The following is a 25,464-nucleotide window of genomic DNA, read 5'->3' as shown; positions in this document are numbered from 1 at the left end:
TTGATATAAATAAGCAGTCAAAAATCCCACTTAGTTTATGAAAAAGATAAATGCTGTAAACCTAAGTATATTTAAAAGGAGATATATTTACTTAGGCATACTATGCTAATAACTTTGTTACATTAATTATACTGACAAGGTTTTTTTTTTAATGAGAAGAACCAATCCTGAATTTTTTTAACTTAAATTATGTCTACTATATGATAATAGAAGTCTTAATTTTCCTTTCAGCTTTATCATTTAGCATATATATTAATTTCAATTTCTCTATGGAACACAAGACTTCAAGTAAAAAAAAAAGGCACAATAGGGATCCAATTAGAAAGTAATTTTAAACCATGTGAATTATTGCAAGAGAAATTTAGATGTTCAAAATTTGTGAAATGTTAATATATTAAGATATCTCTTGATTTCACAGCCTGGTCCAGCTGTATTAACAGCATCTGAAACTCCTGAATTATTAATACAGGAATGTGTTTTGGATGATACAAGGCCTATAGAATAAAGACATGAAATATCTCATATTAACAGATCAATGGCTAAATTTTAAAGAATATTATGTGTTATACGTTTTTTTGAGACTAATTTAATGAACTATTTTCCCCAATTACTAGATACCTCAGAAAATATTTAAAAAGGGCTGCATATCAACCTTGTTATGCTTTAAGTATGAAATGGATGTTGGGACACTTACTCATATGAAATGAGCCCACAATTGCTCTGTTTTGGTTCAATATCTATAAATGTGTTAATATGGTGTTATAAAGAACAATACAGTTTAAAAATAGGAATTAACTTTGAATTACATACCCAAAACTTGGAACTCATCAGCACATGAGTTATGACTTTATCAACCATGGGGAAGAGCAGAAAAAGATTATTTTTGTTGGAAAAACAGTTTGACCTTTAATTATGGATCATTGATATATATTTGGTTTTTGTTTATAAAGTGGCTCTCTTAAGATGTAATGCAAGGACCAAAATCAATAGAGTCAAACTTTAATCATGTGTTTAAAGATTAGGCTGAATGATTTCCCATGTATAACATAGTATGTTTTAATTGTTCCTTTATTTTTTCTATTTTACTTTTATGTGTTTTTTTTTCTTTTCCCCTTTTTTCTGCATTAGTAATAAAATGTAAAATGCTTCTGAATCCACAGAAAAGGGAAAGTAGAGTAGAAACATTCCCCAACTTCTACTTTTAACAGGCTTAGGAAGCTCCTAAATGAGCCTAGAAAATACGGGGAAAAGATACAAATTTTACGCATTTTAAATTCCTTCTCATAGAATCAAGAGGGAACCATATACAAACCAGGCTTTAAGCTTTACAATAATGGCGTGAAAAAAAACAAAAAAACACTAACAATCATTAATATTAATTTTACCATAAGATTGCACAACTCCACTGATCAGTCTTGTATTGATGGTTTCACCATTTCTTTCTTTTTCAATCAGCTTCAACACAGCATTTGTTACCTTTGAACATACGAATTAGGCAAACATACAAATTAACCACTTGAATAATATATGGGATCCTTACATAGAAAGCAGGACACGTGAAATCCCTGGGCTGCATGCAATTCCTAAACCCCTTAGATGTGATCCCTAGATCCTCCCCGAAAGTTGCACTAAAATATTACGTTTAATAAAATAGAAGAAAATTAATACATTAATGTAATAATTTTACATTAAATACATGGAAGAATAATTTGAACTCTAATTATTTCAAGTTAAAGTAAATAAATCAAATTTACTTTAGTCCTAGTCCTCTATTCTCAAAGTACATGCCGTTCAAAATCCCATACAGATTTTAAGACCTCTATTAATGTTACATTAATGAGCCAGTTTAAATGTTTTGATTAACTATGGCCTATTATGACAGGAATGAGTTGCAAAAGACTTCAGGGTAACACATTCCACTCCTCATGAGCTTAGCATTTTTCATTTCAGTTTTTTTTTTTTAATTACTGGGGTTCAACATGAAAGTTTAACTGTTAAATATTACATCTGTATGATTTGTTAAACATAGTAGAGAAATACAACTGGATATTAACAATATATTGATGATACTGTACTCCAAAGCATCAAATGACTTGATGAAAAGGATAGGGGAGTGACCCCTTTGGCACTCCAAACTGCAGTGCCCTAGGGCTTGACTGGGGCTTGACTCCATATCTATCAACTAGAATCGCCTACTCAGGAAGGAGAAGAATTACTGTAAAATAGTGTCTCCAACCCCCAATCCTTGCAGGGCTCTAAAGAAGGGCACTATGGTCAATGTTATTGAAGAACAAAAAACAATTCAGCCAGACTAGCACCCTGATTAAGCCCCACAACAGGTCAATAAGGAGAGCAAACAATTCAATTTTCAACCCATGCCCAGGTCTAAGTCCTGACTGAAAAAAGCTACTGTCTCATTACCTTCTTATCAACCTTCCCTAAAAAGGGAAGGCTGGAGACTTAGCAGTTTAAAATAGTCCCTTATGAAGAAGATACACAATGCCTTCTTCAAAGACATTAGAAATTCCCCCTCCCAGAATGAAGCATTCACAATAGTTCAGATCCAGCCTCCCAGCCCCTCCAAACTGTACATACAGCCAGATAGGGAAGGCCTAGCTCAGGGGTCAGCAAACTATGGTGCACAGGGCAAATCTGGCCCTCCACCTATTTTGGTATGGCCTGCAAGCTAAGAATGGACAGGTAGGCAGACAACAGACCCCCAGAGCCAAACCTCAGCCATGCTTCCAAGTTGAGCAGGGCCAACAGTGGAGCATCCTGGTTGGCAGCTTATGAGTGGCCTCCTTGCCAGCGCTGTCCAATAGCTGCCATGCTCCTTGGCCTACAGACCTGTCAACTGCACCCACGGAGGCATGTCAGGATTGCTGGAGTCTCCAACCTTGCTTGGGCTGCCACTGCTTCACTGCTCCCACCACACCAGGTGAGCCACTCTACTGGGGACTGAGAGGGCTGGAGGGAGGGCACAGCAGTGGCAGCTCTTCCCATGCAGCCCCCGCTTGGCCCACAAAGCTTAAATATTTATAATCTGGCCCTTTACAGAAAAATTCTGCTAATCCCTGGCCTAGCTTATTCCATCAAAGAGGCTGTCCACTTCTTCAAGTTCCACAGGATCAAGCCCCTCACAGATAATGCTGCAGGACATTGCTCTCAGCACTTCACACTATTGAGCCAGGTTCTATCTTGGAATGAATGGGGGATTTTATCTGAAAAGTACCCACCTAACATTTCATTGTATTTGAGTATCAGTATTTACAGCCCATCCTTATCTAAAAGGGTCTGAATTACCTTAAAAAAAGTTGTTGTACAGCATTCAATAAATGCATTAAGGAACAAGAAGTTTCCCTTGCACATTTATGATGCTGGCCCAAATTTAGGCTCATACTCATGTTCAGAGAGATTCACCCATCTTCTTTCAACAATGCATAGGGCATCTCTTCTGGCATTTCACCTCCTAGAGCTCCTCAGACTACCAAGGAGTCACCAGGACTGATATAAAGAGAGAAGCTGTTCAGGAGCGATCCTCCTAAGGTCCTAGTGCCTCACTATTTTAGAGATTGGTTTGAACTGAACTGCTCTCTAAATTGCTAGGAAACTCTCTAAGCAACCTCTGGAAACCAAGTGGCTCCATCAGATGCCTGGGGAAAGCCATTCAAACTGGCCCCCAGTAGCATTCCATACTGTAGCAGATTTCTAAAAACTAACAAGTATATTCTGTACACCCAAGGGCAACAGATAGTATTACCAGATATGTGCCTCTCTCATGTTAGTCCCTATGATCTATTTAACTTTTTCACTACTTCAGCTCTAGATTCTATGACTTTCTATTTTTGATCTAGGTTAATTTATTTAGCAGCTACTAATTCTCTATTCCCACACTTTTCATTTAGATGTATTTTTAAAGTACAGTTAAAATTATTTATGAATAATTTACAGTATTAAGTCATAGGCAATAAATGTAGAATGAAATCTAATTACCTATCTCAATTAGAATAATCTTTTTCATCACATTACCAATCACCAAATTCTCAAATTTAGTTTTAAATTAGAATCTAATTAATGAAAAGTTACAGCTCAGGAATACAATGATATAATAAACTAATTCTTATCGTATACATAACTTTTCTAGACAGACTGGTTTTTGGATAAATTATTAAAATCACTTTGTCATAGTCCCTCCCCCCTACTGATTTTGATACATTAATATAAACATTACAAGCGAATATATCCATCAATAGGAATATTACCTGCTTATTTAGTGGCCTGAACAAGCAGTCTCGCCAGGTCACCAGTGCAAGCTAGGATTTAAAAGAGGAAATATCAAAAATACTTACTCTTGCATTTATAGTTATCTACAATATTGCATGTTCTCAAGTTTTCAAAAGTTCCTTCCTTCAAGAAACATTTTCAAATTAGCGTCCATTAGGGAATACCGCCATACTATCATAGGACACCAGCAAACAGAGGATAGCGTTCATGAAAGCCACTAGTTAGGAGGTCAGAATCTCATTATTGTTCTATATGAGAATACTGCTGATATGAACCAGAACATAAGAGGGCAAGCTTCAGCCTTAATTTTTTTTTAGACAGGTCCATTTGTGTAAACTCAAGTACAAAATTAGGGCTTTTATGCATAAAATTTAGACAAATTTAAGTAGACAGTCATGGCATTGTTTACTCTTCAGTACAGTATTTAATATTAAGAAAATGTAACATTACGTGTAATTTTCTCTCTTCCAAATAATATTTGAGAAAGTAATCATACCATTACAGGACTACAGTCAATGTCAAATGTGAGTATGACTTCTGATAAATTAGGACTTTTCTGTGCAGTATGTAGAGTGTATACTGGGTGATATACAAAAGTATAAGTCAGGGTATGAAAAAGATTTATAGGGGCCAGGAATCAGAAATTCCTAGAAAGAATGCTGATAAATAAAATGTTGCAGGGTTCTACCAGTGGTGGCAGTTCTTTAGATGGAAAGATGATACATCAAACTGAAACAACTAAATTACTGCATTTTATCAAAGGCTATAAAAATTAACTCTCCAAACAAAGTTGCTTTAAAACATAAAGCAAAATTGTGAAATAAGAAATGATTTTACAGGAAATTAATATGAAAAATCTATGTTGTAAAAGCTAGATTATTTGCAAGGCCTACATGTAAAATGAAAGGAAGTGGCAAAACAGCACTTTAAGAAAGTAAATTTCTCCATAGCCTCCTAATTATGTCAGAAACACCTTTCTGGGTGATTCCATTAGAAAATGCAGAAGACAAGTAAGAGGCTCAGCATTTCAATCCCCTATAATGCAAAATGAGAAATAGGTATGAACTGCTGGCATATAGAGTTGGAAGAAATGTACTCTCTCTTTCCACTTATTTATTTATTAAATTTATATGCTGCCCATCTCCCCCAGAGGTTGACTCTGGGCAGCTCACAATTAAGATCAAACATAAAAACAGTAAAAATATACATATCCATATTAAATTAGCTAAAAAAAAAATACTATATAAAAAGACTATATACATAAAAAGACTATAAAATTCAGGGGGGGCAGAACAATTACCCCACCAGCCAATTCCAACAATGCAAGCCCCCATCAGGCTTAGGCCATCTGGCATAGCCAAAATTTCGCTCTTCCTGAAGGCCATGAGAGTGGGGGCACACCACAGCTTAGATGGTAAGCTATTCCACAGGGCAGGGGCCATGGCAGAAAAAGCCCTCTTCCCAGACCCCACCAGCTGAAATTCCTTGACTGGTGGGGTCCGCAACATGCCCCTTCTGCCAGGCCAAGTGGGGTGGGCAAATATAACTGGGGCAAGACAGCTCCTCAGATAACCTGGTCCTGTGCCATGAAGGGCATTAAAGGTAATAACCAACACCTTGCATTGGATTTGGAAGCAAACCGGCAACCAATGTAGCTCACGTAACAGAGGTGTTATATGTGCCCCCCTGGGGTCATTCAAAACTGTCTGTGCTGCTGCATTTTGTGCTAGCTGTAGCTTCCAGATACTCTTCAAGGATAGCCCCATGTAGAGCGCATTGCAGTAATCCAACTGGGAGGTGACCAGGGCATGAGTGACCATGTGGAAGGCCTCCCGATCCAGAAAGGGGTGTAACTGATGCACAACATGAGTTGCACAAAGGCCCTCCTAGCCATGACTGCCACCTGTTCTTCAAACAGGAGTCATGAGTCCAGGAGGACCCCCATATTACGCACCAGGTCTGTATGGGGTAGTGCAACCCCATCAAGAACCAAGAATGATAAGCTCCTAGATCTTGAGGCTCCCTGTACCCACAGCCACTCCATCTTACCAGGGTTTAGTTGAAGCCTGTTGTCCCCCATCCAGACCCCTACAGCCTCCAGGCACTGTGAAAGGGTAGCCACAGCATCACTTGGGTCACCTGGGATGGAGATATATAGTTGAGTATCATCAGCATACTGATGATACCTCATCCCATGGTGCCGGATGATCTCACCCAATGGTTTCATGTAGATGTTAAATAGGAGTGGCAAGAGCACCGAACCCTGAGGCACCCCACAAAGTAGGGGCTGTGGGTTGGACCTCTCACTCCCTATCAACATCGATCGGGATCGGCCTTGGAGGAAGGAGCTGTACAAGCACAGAACTGTGTCTCCCAGCCCCAATTCCTGCAGCTGACCCAAAAGGATACCATGGTCGATGGTACTGAAAGCCGCCGAGAGGTCAAGAAGAGCAAGGATGGATGCACTACCCCCATCCTGCTCTCGCTAGAGATCATCTAAAAGCATATTATACATATACTGCTTTATCAGGCTTTAGTGGGACCTGGCCCTCAAATAATATCATGGAGTGCTACCTCTCCCCTCTTTGGTACTGGAATGTTCCACAGCATGCACACTGATCAGATACAACAGAATACCAATTAAGATATCCAAATTTTAAAATTCTGCCACTGTAGAAATACTTCAAGAGAGTAACAAGTCAAGCAATTTTTTTATAATTTGGTGAAGGACAGAAAGCTGGCAAACTGATCTTTTCACACCCTCTATGTGCAGAACAGTTTATTTTGGGTTGTATATAGGCAGAAGGAAAACTTAAGAGAAAGTAAAAAAGACACATGCTTCAAGAAAGAAAGAACAAATATTTTATCACCCCCTTTTAAACAAAACTGCCAAATTTTTCCAGTGAACCTAACTACCCTTTATGAAAACTTACTGAATAAATTTCATATATTCCCTTCCGGCCTTCATCACATTCACGACGAACCCAGTGTCGATTGAGGTAGGCACAAATCCCATTCAGCACTTTGCTTGAAAACCGATAATCCTCCCATTGTTGAGTGTAGAATTTCAACACGCTCTCATCCATCAAGTCTTCACCATCCTGAAAGAAACAATTCACCAATAGAAGGGACTTAATGCTAAATACAAGCAGTATTTGTTCTTTAGTGTGTCCCTGGCTTCAAGAGCAAAGTAATGCATAACTGATCCTTCATTTGCGTGTATAGTGGCTTGCTGGATGGGCCTCTGTCCCTTTCTTGTCAGTTACTTTGTGTCAAAGAAGAAGCACATTATATCACCAACTTGACATATAAAGAACATAACCATATTTCCTTTCTGTAATCAGTTTTGTAAACTTCAACTGTCTTTTCCTTTTTACACTGTTGGCTGAAATCTTCCTTCATACAAGACACCGAGAAATGCTTCTACACCATGCCAGTGACATTTCAAAACTTACTTTTCAACTTTATTATTTAGCATTGTATTGTTCCTAGAAGTAATACCTACAGGTTGATGGGAAAATAACATTCCATATTCCACTTTTTATGATGTTTCCCAAATACTTTTTTTAAGAGTTGGCATATTAAACATAGTTCGCTGAAAACTGGTCCAATGGGAGATAACAGACCATGATTTCGGAAAATGTTTGGTGTGGAGGTCAAGCTAATGCTTGATATACATTTTGAACCAATCTCTGCATTAAAGTACCATTGGAAGACCTGAAAGAGCAGGTTAAGGATAAATTGTCATGGAGAAAATCTATCTATGTGGTTGCTAGAAGTTGAAAATGACTTGATAGCACATAAACAATCAATCAATCAATCAATCTGGATTAAACTGGGTTTCTAAGAAGCATACTTCAGAGGATGACATTTTAAAGACTGCCATCTAAGCAAAAATGGCAAAAGGCCTCTTCTGTATTTTAATTTAAATATACCAGCAGTAGAAATCTGATGTCTTTGCATATTCCCTCCTCCCTTCTAAGGTGGAACCGCTGAAAAGGAGATTGATAGGTAAAAGCAAGAATATATTCTTTCAAAGTCTCCCAAACTGAAGTGCTGGAAATAATTTATAACATGGTTTAAATTCAAGCATACAACAAAATCCAGAATCTGATATTGGGTTGAATAATCCTATCATTCACATTTGGAGAAAATGAGAATTCTGATTAGTTTAAATTAGGAAACATAGCTTCCTGTTTCTTCTCCTTTTTTCAACTCAAAATAAAGCCTGGAAGAAAGATGTATGAGTCCAAAATATTAGTGTGTTAATGCACAGAGCACTACATTATAATGTAATTATATATCTCAAAAGGGTCAGGCTATACAGCAAACAGCTTTCTCCCTTGAGAGCCAGTGGACAAGGTAGTATTATATAAAATGGCCTAACTCTTAAACTAGCGCAGAATTGCACAAAACAATATTCTAGATAAGAGTAGTTAGGGCAGCAGAACTCTGCTCACCAAGCCTACCTCTTCTACCGCCATTAAGAAATAAAAATAAAATGGGGCAAATTTCAGTATTACATTCTGAGAAGCTCCCCACTTCCCCATCACCATTATTCTATTGTCAATTTATATGAACAAGGATTTTAAACATTTGCCAATAAACATAAATATGAACCGCCCAGAGTCGCTTATTGAGTGAGATGGGTGGTGACTAAATTTGAAATAGATATATGAATGAATGAATGAATGAATGAATGAATGAATGAATGAATCGTTTAATGTTATCAAGAAGTCAGTCATTCTTCAAATTAAATTTACAACCTGGTGCTATTTATGTACTCACAATCATCAATCTTCCTGAAGCACCAAGGACATAAAAAGGTAGAAGCCAAACATTGCCAATGATCTTGGTCTTGGATTTCTTTTGCCAATTCTTCTATATTCATATACAAAATGATTATGTATAGATATAGGTTTCATATGAAGTTCCACTCTAAGTTCATGCCTAATCTTCAGGGCAAGTTAACATTGTGAAAATAAGAACGCCTGGTGTCTTTTATTACTTTTTTTATTACAGTTGTTTTAGGAAGAAGCAGCTATCTTTTTCAGAAAGCTGATTCCTTCTGAAAGCCTAGCAAGCCTTATATCTCAATAAAGAACTGTTTACCTAGAATTTGCTGATCAACTGGAATTACCATAGTAATTCGACCCCAAACAGCCCAGTGAGCCCAAACAGCAGGGAAGCATAAAGGAAACAGTACATTTTAAATCTAAAAATGGGTCAAGCACAGGCAAGGCATACTGACTGTAATGGTGAACATGTGACTGAGAGAAATAATGAAAGTCATAAATGTGGGTATCAGTCACAAAGTTACTTTTTCATTACCACTGTAACTGCAAATGGTGAATTAGATTTAGACAGGTGTGTATAGAAGAGATACTTTTTCAGATACAGTGTCTTCAAAATATTTAGGACTTCATCAGTTAAATACCATGAATTAAATTTGGTATTACATTAGCTTCCAAACACTTTGCAAAATTAGCTTTACATGGACTATACATCACTTATTTAAACAGCATTTCTGACTTCATTATTATTTCTGTTGCTTGCTCCCTTGACTATTTTACTGAAGTGCACTTTAGAAGTGCATTAGACAGATAAAAGAAATATTCTGACAATCTCAAACTTGTGATTTCTCCTTTATAGAGTTGGGTGGCAAGTAAGTTTAATTATCATCATTATCATCTATGCTGATTTTAAAACAGAAGAGTTATTTCCATTTTTATTTTTCCAAATGATACAGTTATTGTCTTACCTTAAGGAGATTTGTCAAGTAATTCTTCAGAAATTCTTTAAGTCGTTTGTACAATTCCAAGCCAACAAACTGAGCTCCTCCAGGTGTTTGGCCTTTTTTAGATTTAGAAGTGGGTACACCAGCTCCTCGTGCTTGATTAGATTGATGTACACTAGTGCAGTAGTTATAAACATGACTGATAGAAGAGTTAAGGAATACATTGTATGCTACATATTACAATTAAGCAGTAAATTAATACTTAATGCATACCTTCATAGTATATACATTCCCATTACTAAATAACTGAAATTAGACCAACAAAGCAGTGATTACTAATTTATGTCCCACCGATTTTCAATGAGCTGCTTTGGATTCAACAAATGATTTCTATAATTCTTACAATATTCCTTGTAAAAGTTATTATCAGTACTCTTATCCCTCTAAAGCAAATGGTGAGGATGAACAATGACCCAGATGAGAGTTCATAACAGAAGCATAAACCTGGAATTCCTGATTCACAAGTTACAGTACAGCCAATTTAGATTAGCTATTTGAGAGATGTTTCTTAACAATTAAGCTGGATACTGGAAAAAGCTCATTATTTTATGGGAAACTAACAGAATTAATATCTGCCAAGGATGTTTCTGTCTTGCAGTGGCAGAACTTTCTAGTTCTACTCTTTGTATGCCTATCGATAAGCAAGATCTCTATATAATATACAAATAACAAAATAGGATGGAGATATACAGTACTGTGCAAATGTTTTAGGCAGGTGTGAAAAAATGCTGTAAAGTAAGAATGCTTTCAAAAATATATATTGTAATTGTTTATGTTTATCAATTTACAAAATGCAAAGTGAGCAACCAGAAGAGAAATCTAAATCAAATCAATATTTGGTGTGACTACCCTTTGGCTTCAAACCAGCATCAATTCTTACACTTGCATACTTGCACAAAGTCAGGGATCTTGTAGGATTAGAGTCAGGTGTATGATTAACCAATTATACCAAGCAGGTGCTAATGATCATCAATTTCATATGTAGGTTGAAACATAGTCATTAACTGAAACAGAAACAGCTGAGTAGGAGGTTTAAAACTGGGTGAGGAACTGCCAAACTTTGCTACTAAGGTGAGATTGTGGAAGACAGTTTCATGTCACAGGTCATACACCATGGCAAGACTGAGCACAGCAACAAGACACAAGGTAGTTCTACTGCATCAGCAAGGTCTCTCTCAGGCAAAAATTCCAAAGCACACTGGGGTTTCAGGATGTGCCATTCAAGCTCTTTTGAAGAAGCACAAAGAAATGGGCAATGTTGAGGACCATAGATGCAGTGGTCACCCAAGGAAACTTAATGTAGCAGATGGAGGATGCATCATGCTTACTTCCCTTTGACACTGGAAGATGTCCAGCAGTGCCATCAGCACAGAACTGGTGGAAACCAGTGGGGCCCAGGTACACCCATCTACTGTCCGCAGAAGTCTGGCCAGAAATGTCTAAGGTTTACCCCGTTCGTCTAGAGAAACTCTCGTGACATGTGTGTTCAACAAAGAAGTTTACTCAAGTGTAACGTATGTAATTACAGACAAAGCCAGAAAGGCTTGGCACATCTTATGATACAATTTATAGTCCCTGTGCTTTGCTTCGTTGCTATGATACAAATCACCTGCAGTAATTCCCCCTTTCGCCGAAATGGCAGATTCAGTTAAGTTCCTTTTGTCCTTGATTGCTTTTTCCCCCCGGCTGGGGTCGCACCTCCGTTGGTTCTTTCAGTTGCACGCAAAGCCGGGGTTTTCCTAATCGCGTGCTGATCGCTTTGCCACTTGCCGCTGCTCAACCCTTTGTCCGCGGTGCTCTAGGCTAATGGGCGCCAATTCAAAACATCCGCTCTGCGGTTTCAGTTAAGCGGTCCCAGCTGGCCCATTAATCAGCTTGCGGTTTTCCCACTTCCCCTTTTCCACTTTGCTGCGCTCAGGCGGTGGAATGGACTCAGCGCGGCTGGGCAATTCCCTAGCCGTGCCGCACCGGCTGAATCTGACAAAGTGGTCTTCATGGAAGAATTGCGGCCAAAAAGCCATACCTCTGATGTGGAAACAAGGCTAAGTGACTCAACTATGCACGAAAACATAGGAACTGGGGTGCAGAAAAATGGCAGCTGGTGCTCTGGACTGATGAGTCAAAATTTGAAATCTTTGGCTGTAGGAGGAGGCAGTTTGTTTGCTGAAGGGCTGGAGAGTGGTACAATAATGAATGTCTGCAGGCAACAGTGAAGCATGGTGGAGGTTCCTTGCAAGTTTGGGGCTGCATTTCTGCAAATGGAGTTGGAGATTTGGTCAGGATCAATGGTGTCCTCAATGCTGAGAAATACAGGCAAGTACTTATCCATCATGCCATACCATCAGGGAGGCGTGTGATTGGCCTCAAATTTATTCTGCAGCAGGATGACGACCCCAAACGTACAGCCAATGTCATTAAGGACTATCTTAGCATAAAGAAGAACACGGAGTCATGGAAGTGATGGTTTGGCCCCCACAGAGCCCTGATCTCAACATCATCGAGTCTGTCTGGGATTACATGAAGAGACAGAAGGATTTGAGGCAGCCTACATCCACAGGAGATCTGTGGTTAGTTCTCCAAGATGTTTGGAACAACCTACCCGCCGAGTTCCTTCAAAAACTGTGTGCGAGTGTACCTAGAAGAATTGATGCTGTTTTGAAGGCAAAGGGTGGTCACACCAAATATTGATTTGATTTGGGCTTTTCTTCTGTTTGCTCACTTTGCATTTTGTAAATTGACAAACATAAACAATTACAATATATATTTTTGAAAGCATTCTTACTTTACAGCATTTTTCACACCTGCCTAAAACTTTGGCACAGTACTGCATATCCAATTCATTTTTCTTTTATAGAGAAAACAATATAAGAAATCATACATATTTACCATTTTACCAATGAGGACTTTGGGTAATTGAAATAGATCTTTGTAGTCTTGTTCTAGAGACGAACAAGTTGCTTAAATGTCCAGAGATGTCTATATGTCTTTAAAGCATGTTGCACATTTTTTTAAAAATCAAGGTACTCCTAGGATTCAATGACAAACAGGCTTTAATTCCTGTTCTCAGCAGATTTTGTATTTGTCTGTCAGGTGACTTTCTTATATTCTTCTGTCTGGCTACAAGCTTGCCTACCCATCCATGTATTACTGGAGGAGCAGAAAAAGCAAAATGGGAGCCAATGCAAATTCAGGGCATAAAGAATATATGGGCACTTAACATTTGGGGAGGCAGTGGGTTAGAGCTACATGTAGCCAATGGCCTCAGGTTACCCACTCCTGACACATAAGTACTGCTAAGATACAGAACTGGTTTGCTTTTTAGTTCTGCTTATGTAACCACCCTGCATGGTATAAATATCAAAGAGAAACATGGATGAGAGAACTTTCCAGTAAAGTTTACAGCCATGTAGTTTTCCTCTATGTCTAAAGAAAGCCAATGTTTGGTCAACAAGCGTCTTATCTTGAGCCAGTGAACTGGTTGCATGGATTTCTGAATTGTGGCCATGATCAGGACAGCTTAAAAGAATATTGTTGATCTTGAACACTAGCTACTGCTTTCTTCCTTCTTCAATTTTTACCATTTTGAAGTTTCACTGAAGTTCCAATCCCATCCAAATGCAAACTGGGTGGGAAGAAAAAATATTGGAAGCTATCCCAATATGAAACAAAAAAAATAATGGTCACTTCCTAAAATAACAATTTAAGACATACATTCAAGAACTATACCATATATTTTAACGTAATCTAGCAGAATACTGTTCTCTTTCTTTTTCTTCAATGTACAACATGTAGAACTCTGTTTAGTCTTCTGCCATCTGTTCTACTTCTACCTATGTCGCAGTTATTCAAAATAATATATAAAATGTCCAGCACTGAATGGGCAATTCTGTAATGAAATACACTGCAGCCAAGCCAGAAATCTGTAGTTATGTAAAATGTCCCATTTTATAACAATCAAATATTTGTGTGAAAAAAAGTGCCATTCAGTGAGCTTCACCTCTGAGATAATATGCAGCCAACCTAAATATAGCATTAATTAATTAATTATGAACTGAGAGCAAGTCTGATCTAGTAATTAAGGTGCTGGACAAGAAGTGAGGAAAACTGTTGTAGTCCTAGCTTAGACATAGAAGCTAGATGGCGGACTTTGCACCAGTTAATTTCTCTCAGCCACAGGAAAAATCCAATGGCAAATCATTTCTGAAAATGTTGCCTAAGAAAGCTTCATGAACTTGCCAGAGGTCAGGACTGAGTCAAAGGCACAAATAAATAAATAAAGATAATATTTTAGTAATCTATATACAGGTAGTCTTCGACTTATGACCACAATTGGGATGGGAACTTCCAGTGCTAAGCAATGCAGTCGTTAAGTGAATTGTGCCCGGTTTTATGACCTTTTTTGCCATGGTCATTAAGTGAATCACTGTGGTCATTAAATGACTCTGGCTTTCCCCATTTACTTTGCTTGTCAGAAGCTCGCTGGGAAGGTTGCAAATGGCGATCACGTGATCCCGGGATGCTGCAACAGTTGTAAATACATGCTGGTTGACAAGCACCCAAATTTTGGTCACATGATCGTGTAACACTGCGACAGATGTAAGTGCAAAGACTAGTCACAAGTTACTTTTTGCAGTGCTGCCGTAACTTTGAACAGTCATTAAACGAATGGTCGTAAGTTGAGGACTACCTGTATGATATTCCTCTAAGCCTGTAATTGCAATCTTGAAGTAAGCTTCCTGAACTCAGTAGGAGAACTCTAAGTAGAAATACATAAAACAAAGATGAAAAATACAGTTCGTAGAAGTTTTGCAGATGTACAATACAAATCTAATACAGGTAATTTCTGTCCCAAAACTAAAATATGAAGGAAGTTCAGATTTACATATGACTAATCTTAAAAGTATATGATGATTAAATAAACTATATTTATTCTGTCACTTTATTCCACTTAAAGCACTCACAGTTGCAATTAATCGTCTATTAATAGTACTGCACCACTAATTCGCAAAACAAATTTTGTGAGTTTTGTAGTTGAAAAAAGAGAAGGGGGTTGGATTTATCATTGATGCAATTTAAATATGATTGCCCAGGTGGTCAAAGTGCTTTAAGATGATAGTCTTCAACTATCTGCTCTTCCAGAAGTCCTCAAACTTAACAGCACTGTGACCTCCTAAACTGATAAAGCTACGTGATCCGTCATCCCATGTGGATAAAACTAAAGATTTCACCAGGTTAGGTTGGATTGGGCAAGAAATAATTATACTACTTATTTTTAATACTTACTTTACTTTTAATGCTTTAATTTGTATATCAAATAAAATAATAGAACCTTGCAACTTAAATTCAAAAACATATTTTTTAATGGGAAGGAAAAGCTTGCTTAGGTTTGCATATGTTTTACATAAGTTTTGCCAAAGCTTAGTTTTGGAAAGCTGGGTTTTATTGTTAAGAAGCCATTCTCATAAACATTTAACATTTATTTTAGACTGATATTTTCTGTTTATGACTAACTGTAGAAAATTATGATTTTGTTGCTGGCTTGTCCAAGCAGAGTAGAAGCAAGTTTGAGCAAGAACCAGCTTTGGGAGTGCAAACCATCACTGATATCTCAGTGGTTCCACCTTAAAGATAGGTTGCTCCATACATCCAAAAGAGAACTGAAATACTCCCCTAAAGGTATAAAAGTACCAGCAAGCTATAGACTTTGAATTTTAGATTTCCCCAAACCAATACAGTTGAATTTTTAGTCCTTGAATCTGAAACTGCTGAATGCTGATCCTCATCCTGATTTTATTTATATCTCCCAATACAAAACAGAAGTAGCCACTTCACTGCATACAGCCAGAAAATGGCAATGGGCACAAATAGAGCACTCACTATAGTAAAGCTGATATGCAGCAATTTGTTTTGGGGAGCAGTTTCAAGAATAAGGGTATGAAATAGATGCCTTAGTAGCTCTAAGGTTTAAGAGCTTAGAGGTTTTTGGTTCTACTCTCTCTTGCATGGGGGGGGGGGGGGAGTATTTCTACAAATCACAAAACGGAGGCCACATGCAGTCCCTGATCCATATTCTTTGAATCCCTCCTTTAGCCAGTCCCCAAACAAAATGCCAGCTGAAACTGTTACCATTTGCTCTGTGGTATCCAAGCTTTAACTTCCCAGCACCTCATATATTTATCAACAGAATCAGCACCCTGATCAACAAAGCAGCTCTCCAAGTTCCTTTTTAAGGATCCACAAATAGTAGATGCTTCCCAACCAGCAGAAAACCTAGTTTATCTGCCGTATGATTATGGGTACATCTGCTGCTTCTCAACCACTTTAGAAGAGTCCAACATCTAAGCCAATACAACTCCAATTTCTGCATATATGAACAGTTGGAGGCCTACAAAGAGCCTCCCACCTCCAGCTAGTCTTATAAAGTGTAATGGTATGTGGAAATGACCTTGGGAGACAGGAGGAAGAACCACAGATTAGATAACCATTATGCAAAAGCCTACAGAAGGAAAGAAAAGGGATGTGGAAAGCATCTCAGAAGGGACCCTCCCTTGTTTTCTGGAAAGTAAAAGTAAAGGAGGGGAGAGGCGCTTTCAGACTTGCAAGATTTTGTTACTGTAACCTAACAATAAAGGTAGTGTTAGTGCTCATGGTTTGTGCTTCTTGTCTGGACTATCTTGAAGGGCTGACATAAACTCAATTTAGCAATTATATTATAAATTGCTGAACTGTAGTTCCAAACTACCCCCACTAGACTGGCAAAAGGTGAGTGATTCTGAGGACTGTAGCTTAGCACCATCAGATGGATCACAGTCTGTCCAATGCCGGCAGTGTTTCAAAGGGAAGCTTCAGGTTTCAAAGAAAACACATTTTATCCTTGCTCCTACCCCCACTCCAAGCCTCTGGTCAAATTTGCCAATGTTTTGTAACGGGAGGCAAAAGTGGATTGCAAATCTTCTGGAAAAGCATATCACTCCCATTCACCCCCCTCCCCCGGTCTTTCAACAGGAACTCCAACCAGGGTTGTTACAGCTCACCCCTGCCTATGTAACTACAAACAGTATCTTCACAGAATTCACCTCACAAGAACCTGACTGGCTCCTCTTATAGAAAACACGCACTGGAGTTATGTACAGCAGCATCAATCCCTATTCATCTCTACTTTAGAAACTGTGCAATGGCAGCTTCCAGGAGATATCCTGTTCACCAGTGGAAGGTTGCAAACATGATGATGATGAAATGGTATAGCTGAGGCAAAATCTTGAGGTTGCTTATTTACAAAGTTGCAGTTGAAAGTTAATATTGAAAGCCAGTACACACATTAAAGTGTGACAACAAATAATTCAGGAAGAAAATTTATACTTAATTACAATTCTAAAATATTTATGAGTCTCACATTTAAATGTATTGCTCAAACCACTGAACCAAATGGTTCAAGTAAGATTAATCATCTTTACCGTTTCTTTGTACATATAATATAAATCTTGGATTTCATGCATTCAAAACCAGACTCTAGTAATGCATTTTTAACAAGTTTATATCCTAAAGTTGCCATTGCTTCAATTATGAAACAGAGTAAGAACACATTGACACAATCATTAAAAGCCACTTATTTAGAAGTACTTGTTAGGATACGTGTAGAGTTCCATATATCTGGACTTTGCCATACTTTGCCTCGTATAAACTTGTTGAATGCCAGCTCTTAGGTCATCCCATATCTGGTCAAGACCAATTTGTTTAAGTCCATGAGGGTTCTGACTCCTATTTGATGACATTTTGAATTTCCTGTGAAGTCTTCCAGTGTAGCAGCAAGAAATTTAGTTAATCCTCCATCAGAGGCAGAAATAAATCAACATTACAAATTCTATCACAGTCACTCAGAAGAAAATGCTTTTTTCATATGAAGGCTGTTATTGTCTTACAATAAATTCTGTAGGGGAGGAGAAAAAGAAAATAGGGATGTTTATTCAATTGCATACTTAAATTTAGTAATAGCTAAAACAAACAATTGTAAAACTGTAACATCATACGTGAATCAGCCATGAGACCCTTACAAAAAGTTTCCTTAGTAACAGACTATTTTGGGGAATTGTTTTTTGTTAAAGACAAATCTGAAGGAGATTATATATATTACACACACGCACACACACAAACTGGGGGGAAGGAAGAGGAGGATAGTACTTCTTTTGGGCAAGAGACACATGAAAGGAAACAGAAGAAAAAAGTGCTGTCCAGCCAACCCAAACAACATGTACCAAATTTAATGACAAGTGCAATGCTGCTCAGTGGCTTGTGAGGGAGATGGGGAGGATAGCAAATGAAGGAGCTAAAAGCAGCATCCAAGGGTCCTGGTGGTAAATAGCAAGAAACAAGAAGTAACATTTCAAAAGTGGTATAGAAAAGGTAAAAAGCACACACTGAGCACATATAAAGGGACCACTCGGCTTGGAATCTCTTCTCTCATTTGTCCACTTTGAAGACAAAGAAGGCAGGTAGAGGGATAGAGCTCGTACGTCTTTCTCCCATCAGGACAGTGAGCAAGGCCACATGAGTATATAAAAAAAACTAAAATAAAACGCTGATGTAGAAACAAGAACTTGTCTGGCATTTGGGGGGGTACGGAGGAGACAGAGTGAGCGTAAATGTGTTACACTATATCAAAAGTCTATTAAATGAGGGTCTGTTAAATCAAGGTTTGACTGTATTGTTACTGTGCTACGAAGAGTCATGTTACTAAATTACAGTTTTTTAAAAAAAGAAATTGCAGTATTTTAAAATATAACCTTCTTTCTCAAGCTACCACTGTTTGAAGTCAGAATGCAATATAAAGCAAAAGATGTGGTAATCAGATTAAACTGTAATTATTTTATAAAAATTAGGGCTGTGCAGCCTTTCAAATCCAAGGGAAAAAGATTCTTCAAATTGTCTGGGGCTGCTCACACACTACCTGTTGACAAGTCAGTTGTATCCTTTCAATGGATTGTGTGACACATTTGGTTTAAGGAGCTGCTGATGAATTCTGCATGCACATACAAGTATGCTTCAAAATACCCTTTAAAAAGGCCCTTCATATCTAAAACCCTGTGGACCATTTTGTAATACAGAATCCTAGCACTAATATATGAATCCACAGCAGTGGGTTGGCTGGCTTTAAGCCATTTTCATCTATCTGATTTGAAAACATTTGTGGATCATAATTTAAGGGTTCAACAACAATGTATAATTCGTAACATCTAACAAACCATGTTAACAGTATTGACTTATTCTAAGCAACAGAGGTGAGTAATCAACATAGATTTTTACCATAGGTAACAGGGTAAGAGTTTGGTCTTGGCTACCATAAGAAGAACTAAACATTTTCATAATAGCCTGTTAATTCATGGCTAACATGTAAAGGCAAGGAAGAAAAAGCAGAGAATAAAAGTCTAGAAGTTTTCCAAATTGGTATTACAAACATCCAAAATCTATTTATATAAAATAAAGTATCCTGAATATCATTTCTTGGGGTGTTCAAAAGAGATTTCCTTCCTGTTGCTAATGCCTTCTTATTTAGTAATATGGGAATATTTACAATTTGCAGCTAATTTAGTAACTAATCATTTTCTACTCTGTTCACTGGGCTATATTCATGCTAGAGCTAAATGTGCTCAGTTGGCATCTGATTTTCACTATCTGTTAAGTAAGGTTGGGAAACTAAGGAGAAAAGAATGAACATCCTAAAAAAGGGTGCAGCTAATTGTCTGGAACATTTATGACCACTGCACTCTGCAAAGTTTTGTTATAGAACCATCATGCTCCCAAACATTTATTGAAGATTCCATATTTAAATTTTATATTAAACATACATGGAGCAATAAAAATTATCAACAACTCTCCCCACCCTGTACAAAGTTTACCTTGTTTTAACCAGAATATTTTAAACAAAAATGTATTTTTGTAAATGTATTTTAAACAAAAATTATATAGGGACACCATGTCTTATATATTCAGATTGATAATGTACACATTACATACGACTTATAGACTTATTATATTAAACCCACTGTAGATGCTAAATGCACTTCTGTAAGTCCAAATTGTGCTTTGTTTATTCAAGCATGTATTAAAGGCATATTATTTTTACTGTAAAATACTGTCAATGAATTTTTAGTATGTTTCTATATAAAGCTTTGAGAGCAACATTAAACACTGGAATATTACCAAGATCTACGTCAAACTGAGAGATTAAACAGTGTTGCAAACCTAATTTGCATGTTTTTAGCTAAACATATAGTTTATTTACACACAAAAGGCCCAAACACAAATCTTTCCGTAAAATAAAGCAAATATTTATAAAGCAGTATTTGATAGCGATAAAACAGATTCTGTATATTCTTCAGAACTATCCATAATCCTGAAGTAGTGTGATCTACAATGTGATAAGAACTTCATCCAAGGTCTATTAATAGATGAAAAGAATCTGGATAAACAAACAACTTGACAAAACAGTGTAATGTATCATGTTTTATTGAGCCATCATTCCTGTCTTTAACAGAAAAAGTATGTCAAACCTACTAATATTAAGGGGGTAAGTTGAATGTTCCAATCACCGAGATGATAATCAGATGTAAGTTTGAGGGGCTCCCCCCTCCAAAAAGCCCACATTCATTGCCACCATCAGTCTGGTCTTCATGGCTTGTAGAAATGGATCAAGATCTTATCAAGAGAGATCTCTGTGGACCATAGAAATTGTGTCTATTTCAATACTGCTCTCTAATGTATGGCTCATCTGTATCAATAAAGTTGCTACTTTATGAATAACAAAAAAGGACTAAACTTTATTTGCCTCAAAAAAATGCAAAGCTGTATGGCCTTGTGAAAGTACCCCACCAAATCAGTGTATTTCTAGAATGCCAGAAAGAAAAGAAACTTGGTCCCTTAACAAAAAGACAAAAAAACAAAAACAAAAAAACAAGTATGGGGAACTGCCACAGCTAGCATTTTAGCATGAGAAACCTTCACAATATATTCTTTAACATATTCTGTAATTTCACTTCCTCTTCCTCTATGATTATCGCGAACATCAAGGGGCAAGATATATTTGATTCTTTGCTAACGAAGGAAGAGATATATCCAGTCTTATATTTATAACTTTGCTATAACTGTAGCAAAGATGTTGGTAGATAAACAATTTAAATACACTGATATGGGTAAAAACACATATTCTACAAAAGCATATGGTCAAATGACTAATCTATAAAGTATACTACTACAAAAGCATGTTCGCCAAAGAAATCATTCAATATGGCTAATTCTCATGTAAGTCTACTCAAATTTGTTCAGGCTGAATATAAAAAACTAGAAGAATCAATCTTCAGAAAACAATCATAATTCAGCTTCACAGTGTAATTAGTATGTTATAATCACTTAAGAGAAACAACTACTGTATAAGTGCCAGACTTCAGACCCTCCGACATTCAAAAAAATCTATTTAAGCATGCAAATGGTACTTGGAATTATTATTAATTTATGGTCTCATCACTGAAAGGAGGACCTAACAGGAAATGATTAATTCTACCTCTTCCAGTTGGAAGACAGGATTAAATTTCTTCTTGTCCCACGAAGTCACATGCATTGCCAAGTGTGATTTAATTCTTTTACTGAATATTTCATTGTAACAATAAAAATTTGCCACTTGCCCAACTGTATGGGAATGGAAAAATAATCTATCACAATTACCATAATGCAGAAAAATGATCTACAACTTGTCCCTTGGCTACTTGGTTTCTCTCTTAACCTTCCTGTTGTTTCCTGTTTCTTTCTTCTGTATCACCATTGAAACATCCACTATATCAACTAATAGTTCTGGTGGTGAATTGAGGCCAGAATGATCTCAGGCTCCAAACCTGGAAGAATGGTGCTCGGCAGATGCTTCCATTCAGTTACCAAGCACATAGTAGCCAGGAAGGACATACTATCAAGCTTTGAGACAGGATAGGTAGAAGTTTTGAGTGGTACCATGGATGATCGTCACTCATCTCCAGTAGGACAAAAAACATGTTTTCTGTGCCCAAGTAAGACTACTAGCATCATCCATGCCTTCAGAAGCCTCATCCTGCATATTACTTACAGAGCAGCCCTTTTAGCCACAGTACATTTTTAGGGGATCAATTCCTGCTCCTCCATTGTTTAGAATAGGGATAACTACTTCATCAGTCTGTTACTTGCTATCACAAACAATTTGACAAAGGGATTTTGTTGAGATCTCATGGAAAATCCCTGAATATAGGACACATTCTCTCTATAATAAGCACTGGCAACTCAACGAATGTGCTGTGATTTGCCCTAATTATTGAAATAGACTTTTGATGTAATGTCTGTTTGTACCAGTAAGGGATGCCAGGTTGATAATTACCTGCATTTACCTGTCTCAAAAGTTGGTTCCCCACTATTTTAAGCTGACGCCTGTGACATCTAATTCCTAATTGGTTCTATAAGGTAATTCCCCCATGTCAAGTTGGCTGGTGCCCATGCACGCTAAAATTGAATTATCTTGTCTGGCACTGTTCTGTGCAAGTGACTTCTGCTGGTGAATTGGTCTGACATGGGAGAAGCAGCTGTTGAATTTATTCATTTATTAAATTTATATACTGCTGCACTGTATATCACAACAGTCATGAAACACAAAAATAAAACATCTGTAACAAATTAAAGTTAAAATTAAGTTAAATAAAAATTAAAATCACAACACAGTCCTGACAATGGCAGAATTCACCACAAAGTATTCTGTATTGCAGGTAGTGCTCGCTTAATGACCGTTAATTTAACAATGGTTGAAAGTTACAATGGCCTTGGAAAAAGTGCTTTATTACCTGTACTCGCATTTATGACCGTCGCAAACCATCGCACTACCCTCCACAGTCATGTGATCACAATTTGCGACCTTTTTATGATGGTCATTAAGCGAATCAGCATGATCATTAAGTAAATTCTGGCAAAAAAATCCACTGTGGAAGCTGGATTCACTTAACAACCACATGATTTGTTTAATGACCATGTTTTGCTTAATGATTGTCGTAAAAATGGTTGTAAAATCGGGTCTGATCATGTGGTGACTCTCTTAATGACTGGCCTGCTTTTCTGGTCCCTATTGTGGTCGTTAAGCCAGGATTAAAACTTAGTTTTAAATAGCTTCCAGAAGAGTTTTATCAACAGTGCCGCTCTTTCCTTCAGGAGAAAGGTCATTCCAAAAGGACATCAGTACTAACTTGAAGTAAAAATGGGCCATGGAACCAGCTCCAGTAGTGTAATTTTCATGCCTTATAATCTTGCCAGATTTGCTGTCTTTTGAAGGTTTAGGGTACACTTCTAAGGAAGAAACAGTTTCCTTTTCTCCATGTTGATGAAAATCCCTTTTGGTGAAGGATTTGTTTGGACTATGTAAGCATAGTCTTGATTAAACATTCCATGAAGCTATGTTTCTGAGAAAAGTGCAGCATTAGTTGCAGGCTGTTTGCTGTTTTCTTTATTAGGGATGTTTTAATAAGCAGATTGTCCAAACAGATGCAATTGCAAATAGCCCATGTTCTCAGATGGCTCAGCAGGACCACTATCACTTTGGAAAAGACTCTGGGTGCTGAACAATTGGTTGTTCTAGTAGGAGCGACCAAATACAGAACATCTTTCATCTGACTGGAATGTACCAGTAGGCTTCTGATTCATCTACCAAGAATAGAAAGTATTCTTGTCTTATTGAAAGAGAAAGGATGTACACCTACACAAGAATTATTATATTTTTGGAAAGAGGAATGAGGAGGTAAAATATTGGTCCTGGGGGTGGGGTGCACGTCTGTTTTATTTTATAATTTTAATTACTAAATTCATATATAAAAGTAATAGAAGTTGGAAACAAGTTTGTATATATGTGTTTATTGAACAAAATTTAAAAAGTAATCAAGTATGATGGCTATTGTAAAAAAAAACTTTATAATGTTTCCATCCTGAAGTTTAGGTACTTATGCAGTTATCTAAGGCTCAGGATGGCTCTCCAATCTCTTTTTTTTTCATCGCACTAAAGAAGATAAAAACCAAATTGGGTACCTCCATCAAACTCCCAAGCACCCATCTGCCCTTGCAAGCATGTTCTCAGATGCACTACAGTGTTGTAGCTGCCAGCTTTAGGAGGTAATTTGAGGCAGGGTTTTCTTGGTTCTTGACTCCTTTGCCTTCTCTATTAGATCTATTGTTCTGAAATGAGACCTGGTAACTCCAGAAGGTATATTTCCTTGTCTGTTTCTGGGGCTGGGGTATGGCCTCCAGCACAAAATAATCATGCAGTTCTTCTACTGTATCTGCTCTCTTCTTTGGGGCCATGATTAAGGTTTTCTTCTAATTCTTGCTTTCTATCATGACTGAGTTAATTGCCTCATCAAATAGTTTCTTCCCCAAGAAAGGCTCCACCATGAAGCTGACTACAGATGTGGTCCTCCTTCCATTCACTGTTCAGTTGGACCTGTGAGCACTTCTCCTCCTCTTGGGACTACCAGTTTGGAGATTAGAGATGTTACCACCTCATGGATATAAGCCATTGCTAGCCATTGATTAATCTTTCTAGGTAGAGGTCCAGCTTTTTTTCTTAGCACTAGGAATGATCTTGGTTTGGCTGGTTCTGTCCACGCCTTAATTATTTCACTGAACAAATCTGAGAAGGGAACAGGAGACACTGTTGGGAACAATTCTGTTGATCTCTGGGATTTTCTAAAGGGATCAATTATTGGCTGGGGCCCAACTCCGAGTTGAGCATCTATGCTAACTCATTAAGCATCAATAGGAATACATCAGTATTGCATATTCTCTGACAGGGAGGTGCAAATTGTGTGAAGCATCAAAAAGCTAGCCCTCTTCTTGATCCAAATCCAATAAGGAATGAGAATGAGATACATTATGTGACTCTCTTCTCTGGTCCTCATGGGATTGGAGTGAGGGTCATGATACTTATGGGGAATGACCCTGAATATGAGGTTGCAGCCTTTTTCTTGCTCTTTTACCCTATTTGCCATTAATACTTTCTGGATACAGTAGTTGTCTACTTCCCTCCTGCATTCTCTTTTGTATGTCCCTTCGGGTACTTTGTTTTCTTCTTTTTTCCTTTCCTATGTAAGTAGGAAGAAGATCAGAGGCAGGCAGAAAATAGGGAAAATAAGGCTTCTGTGCCAAGCTTCTGGAAGAAAATGTGAACATTTCCTTTCTCTTCTTACCTAATTAATCAGAGGCTGCCTAATCCTGCCTCCATTTCCTGTAAACTGGTCTAGGACTGCATATAACTTTGTTCTAGAATGCCTCACGCAAAGGGGCCAGGTAGGAAAAACAGGTTGACTGATGTTCCAGGAGGGTCTGTCTCTCCTTTA

At 37.6% G+C, this 25,464-nt stretch overlaps 1 protein-coding gene across 4 annotated transcripts in view; it reads right to left on the bottom strand.

Moving 5' to 3' along the window:
• Positions 1 to 25,464, bottom strand: part of CUL1 (cullin 1) — a 77,057-nt gene that overhangs the window by 35,408 nt on the left and 16,185 nt on the right. For all 4 annotated transcript variants that reach the window (XM_015888127.3, XM_007428543.4, XM_088150065.1 and 1 more), the window contains 5 exons: positions 17,714 to 18,008; positions 10,046 to 10,220; positions 7,218 to 7,385; positions 4,263 to 4,313; positions 1,386 to 1,476 (listed from right to left, as the gene is read on the bottom strand). In XM_015888127.3, the coding sequence (XP_015743613.1) occupies positions 1,386 to 1,476; positions 4,263 to 4,313; positions 7,218 to 7,385; positions 10,046 to 10,220; positions 17,714 to 17,853 (625 nt within the window). In that variant the 5' untranslated portion in view covers positions 17,854 to 18,008. The remainder of the gene's footprint in view (positions 1 to 1,385; positions 1,477 to 4,262; positions 4,314 to 7,217; positions 7,386 to 10,045; positions 10,221 to 17,713; positions 18,009 to 25,464) is intronic.

The sequence above is a fragment of the Python bivittatus genome, unplaced genomic scaffold, assembly GCF_059951505.1.
Source record: "Python bivittatus isolate LINGU-HERP-01145 unplaced genomic scaffold, Pbiv_v1 ctg000610_np1212, whole genome shotgun sequence".
Taxonomy (NCBI): domain Eukaryota; kingdom Metazoa; phylum Chordata; class Lepidosauria; order Squamata; family Pythonidae; genus Python; species Python bivittatus.
Note: the sequence above shows the minus strand (reverse complement) of the source record. Positions and strands in the feature narration are given on the sequence as shown.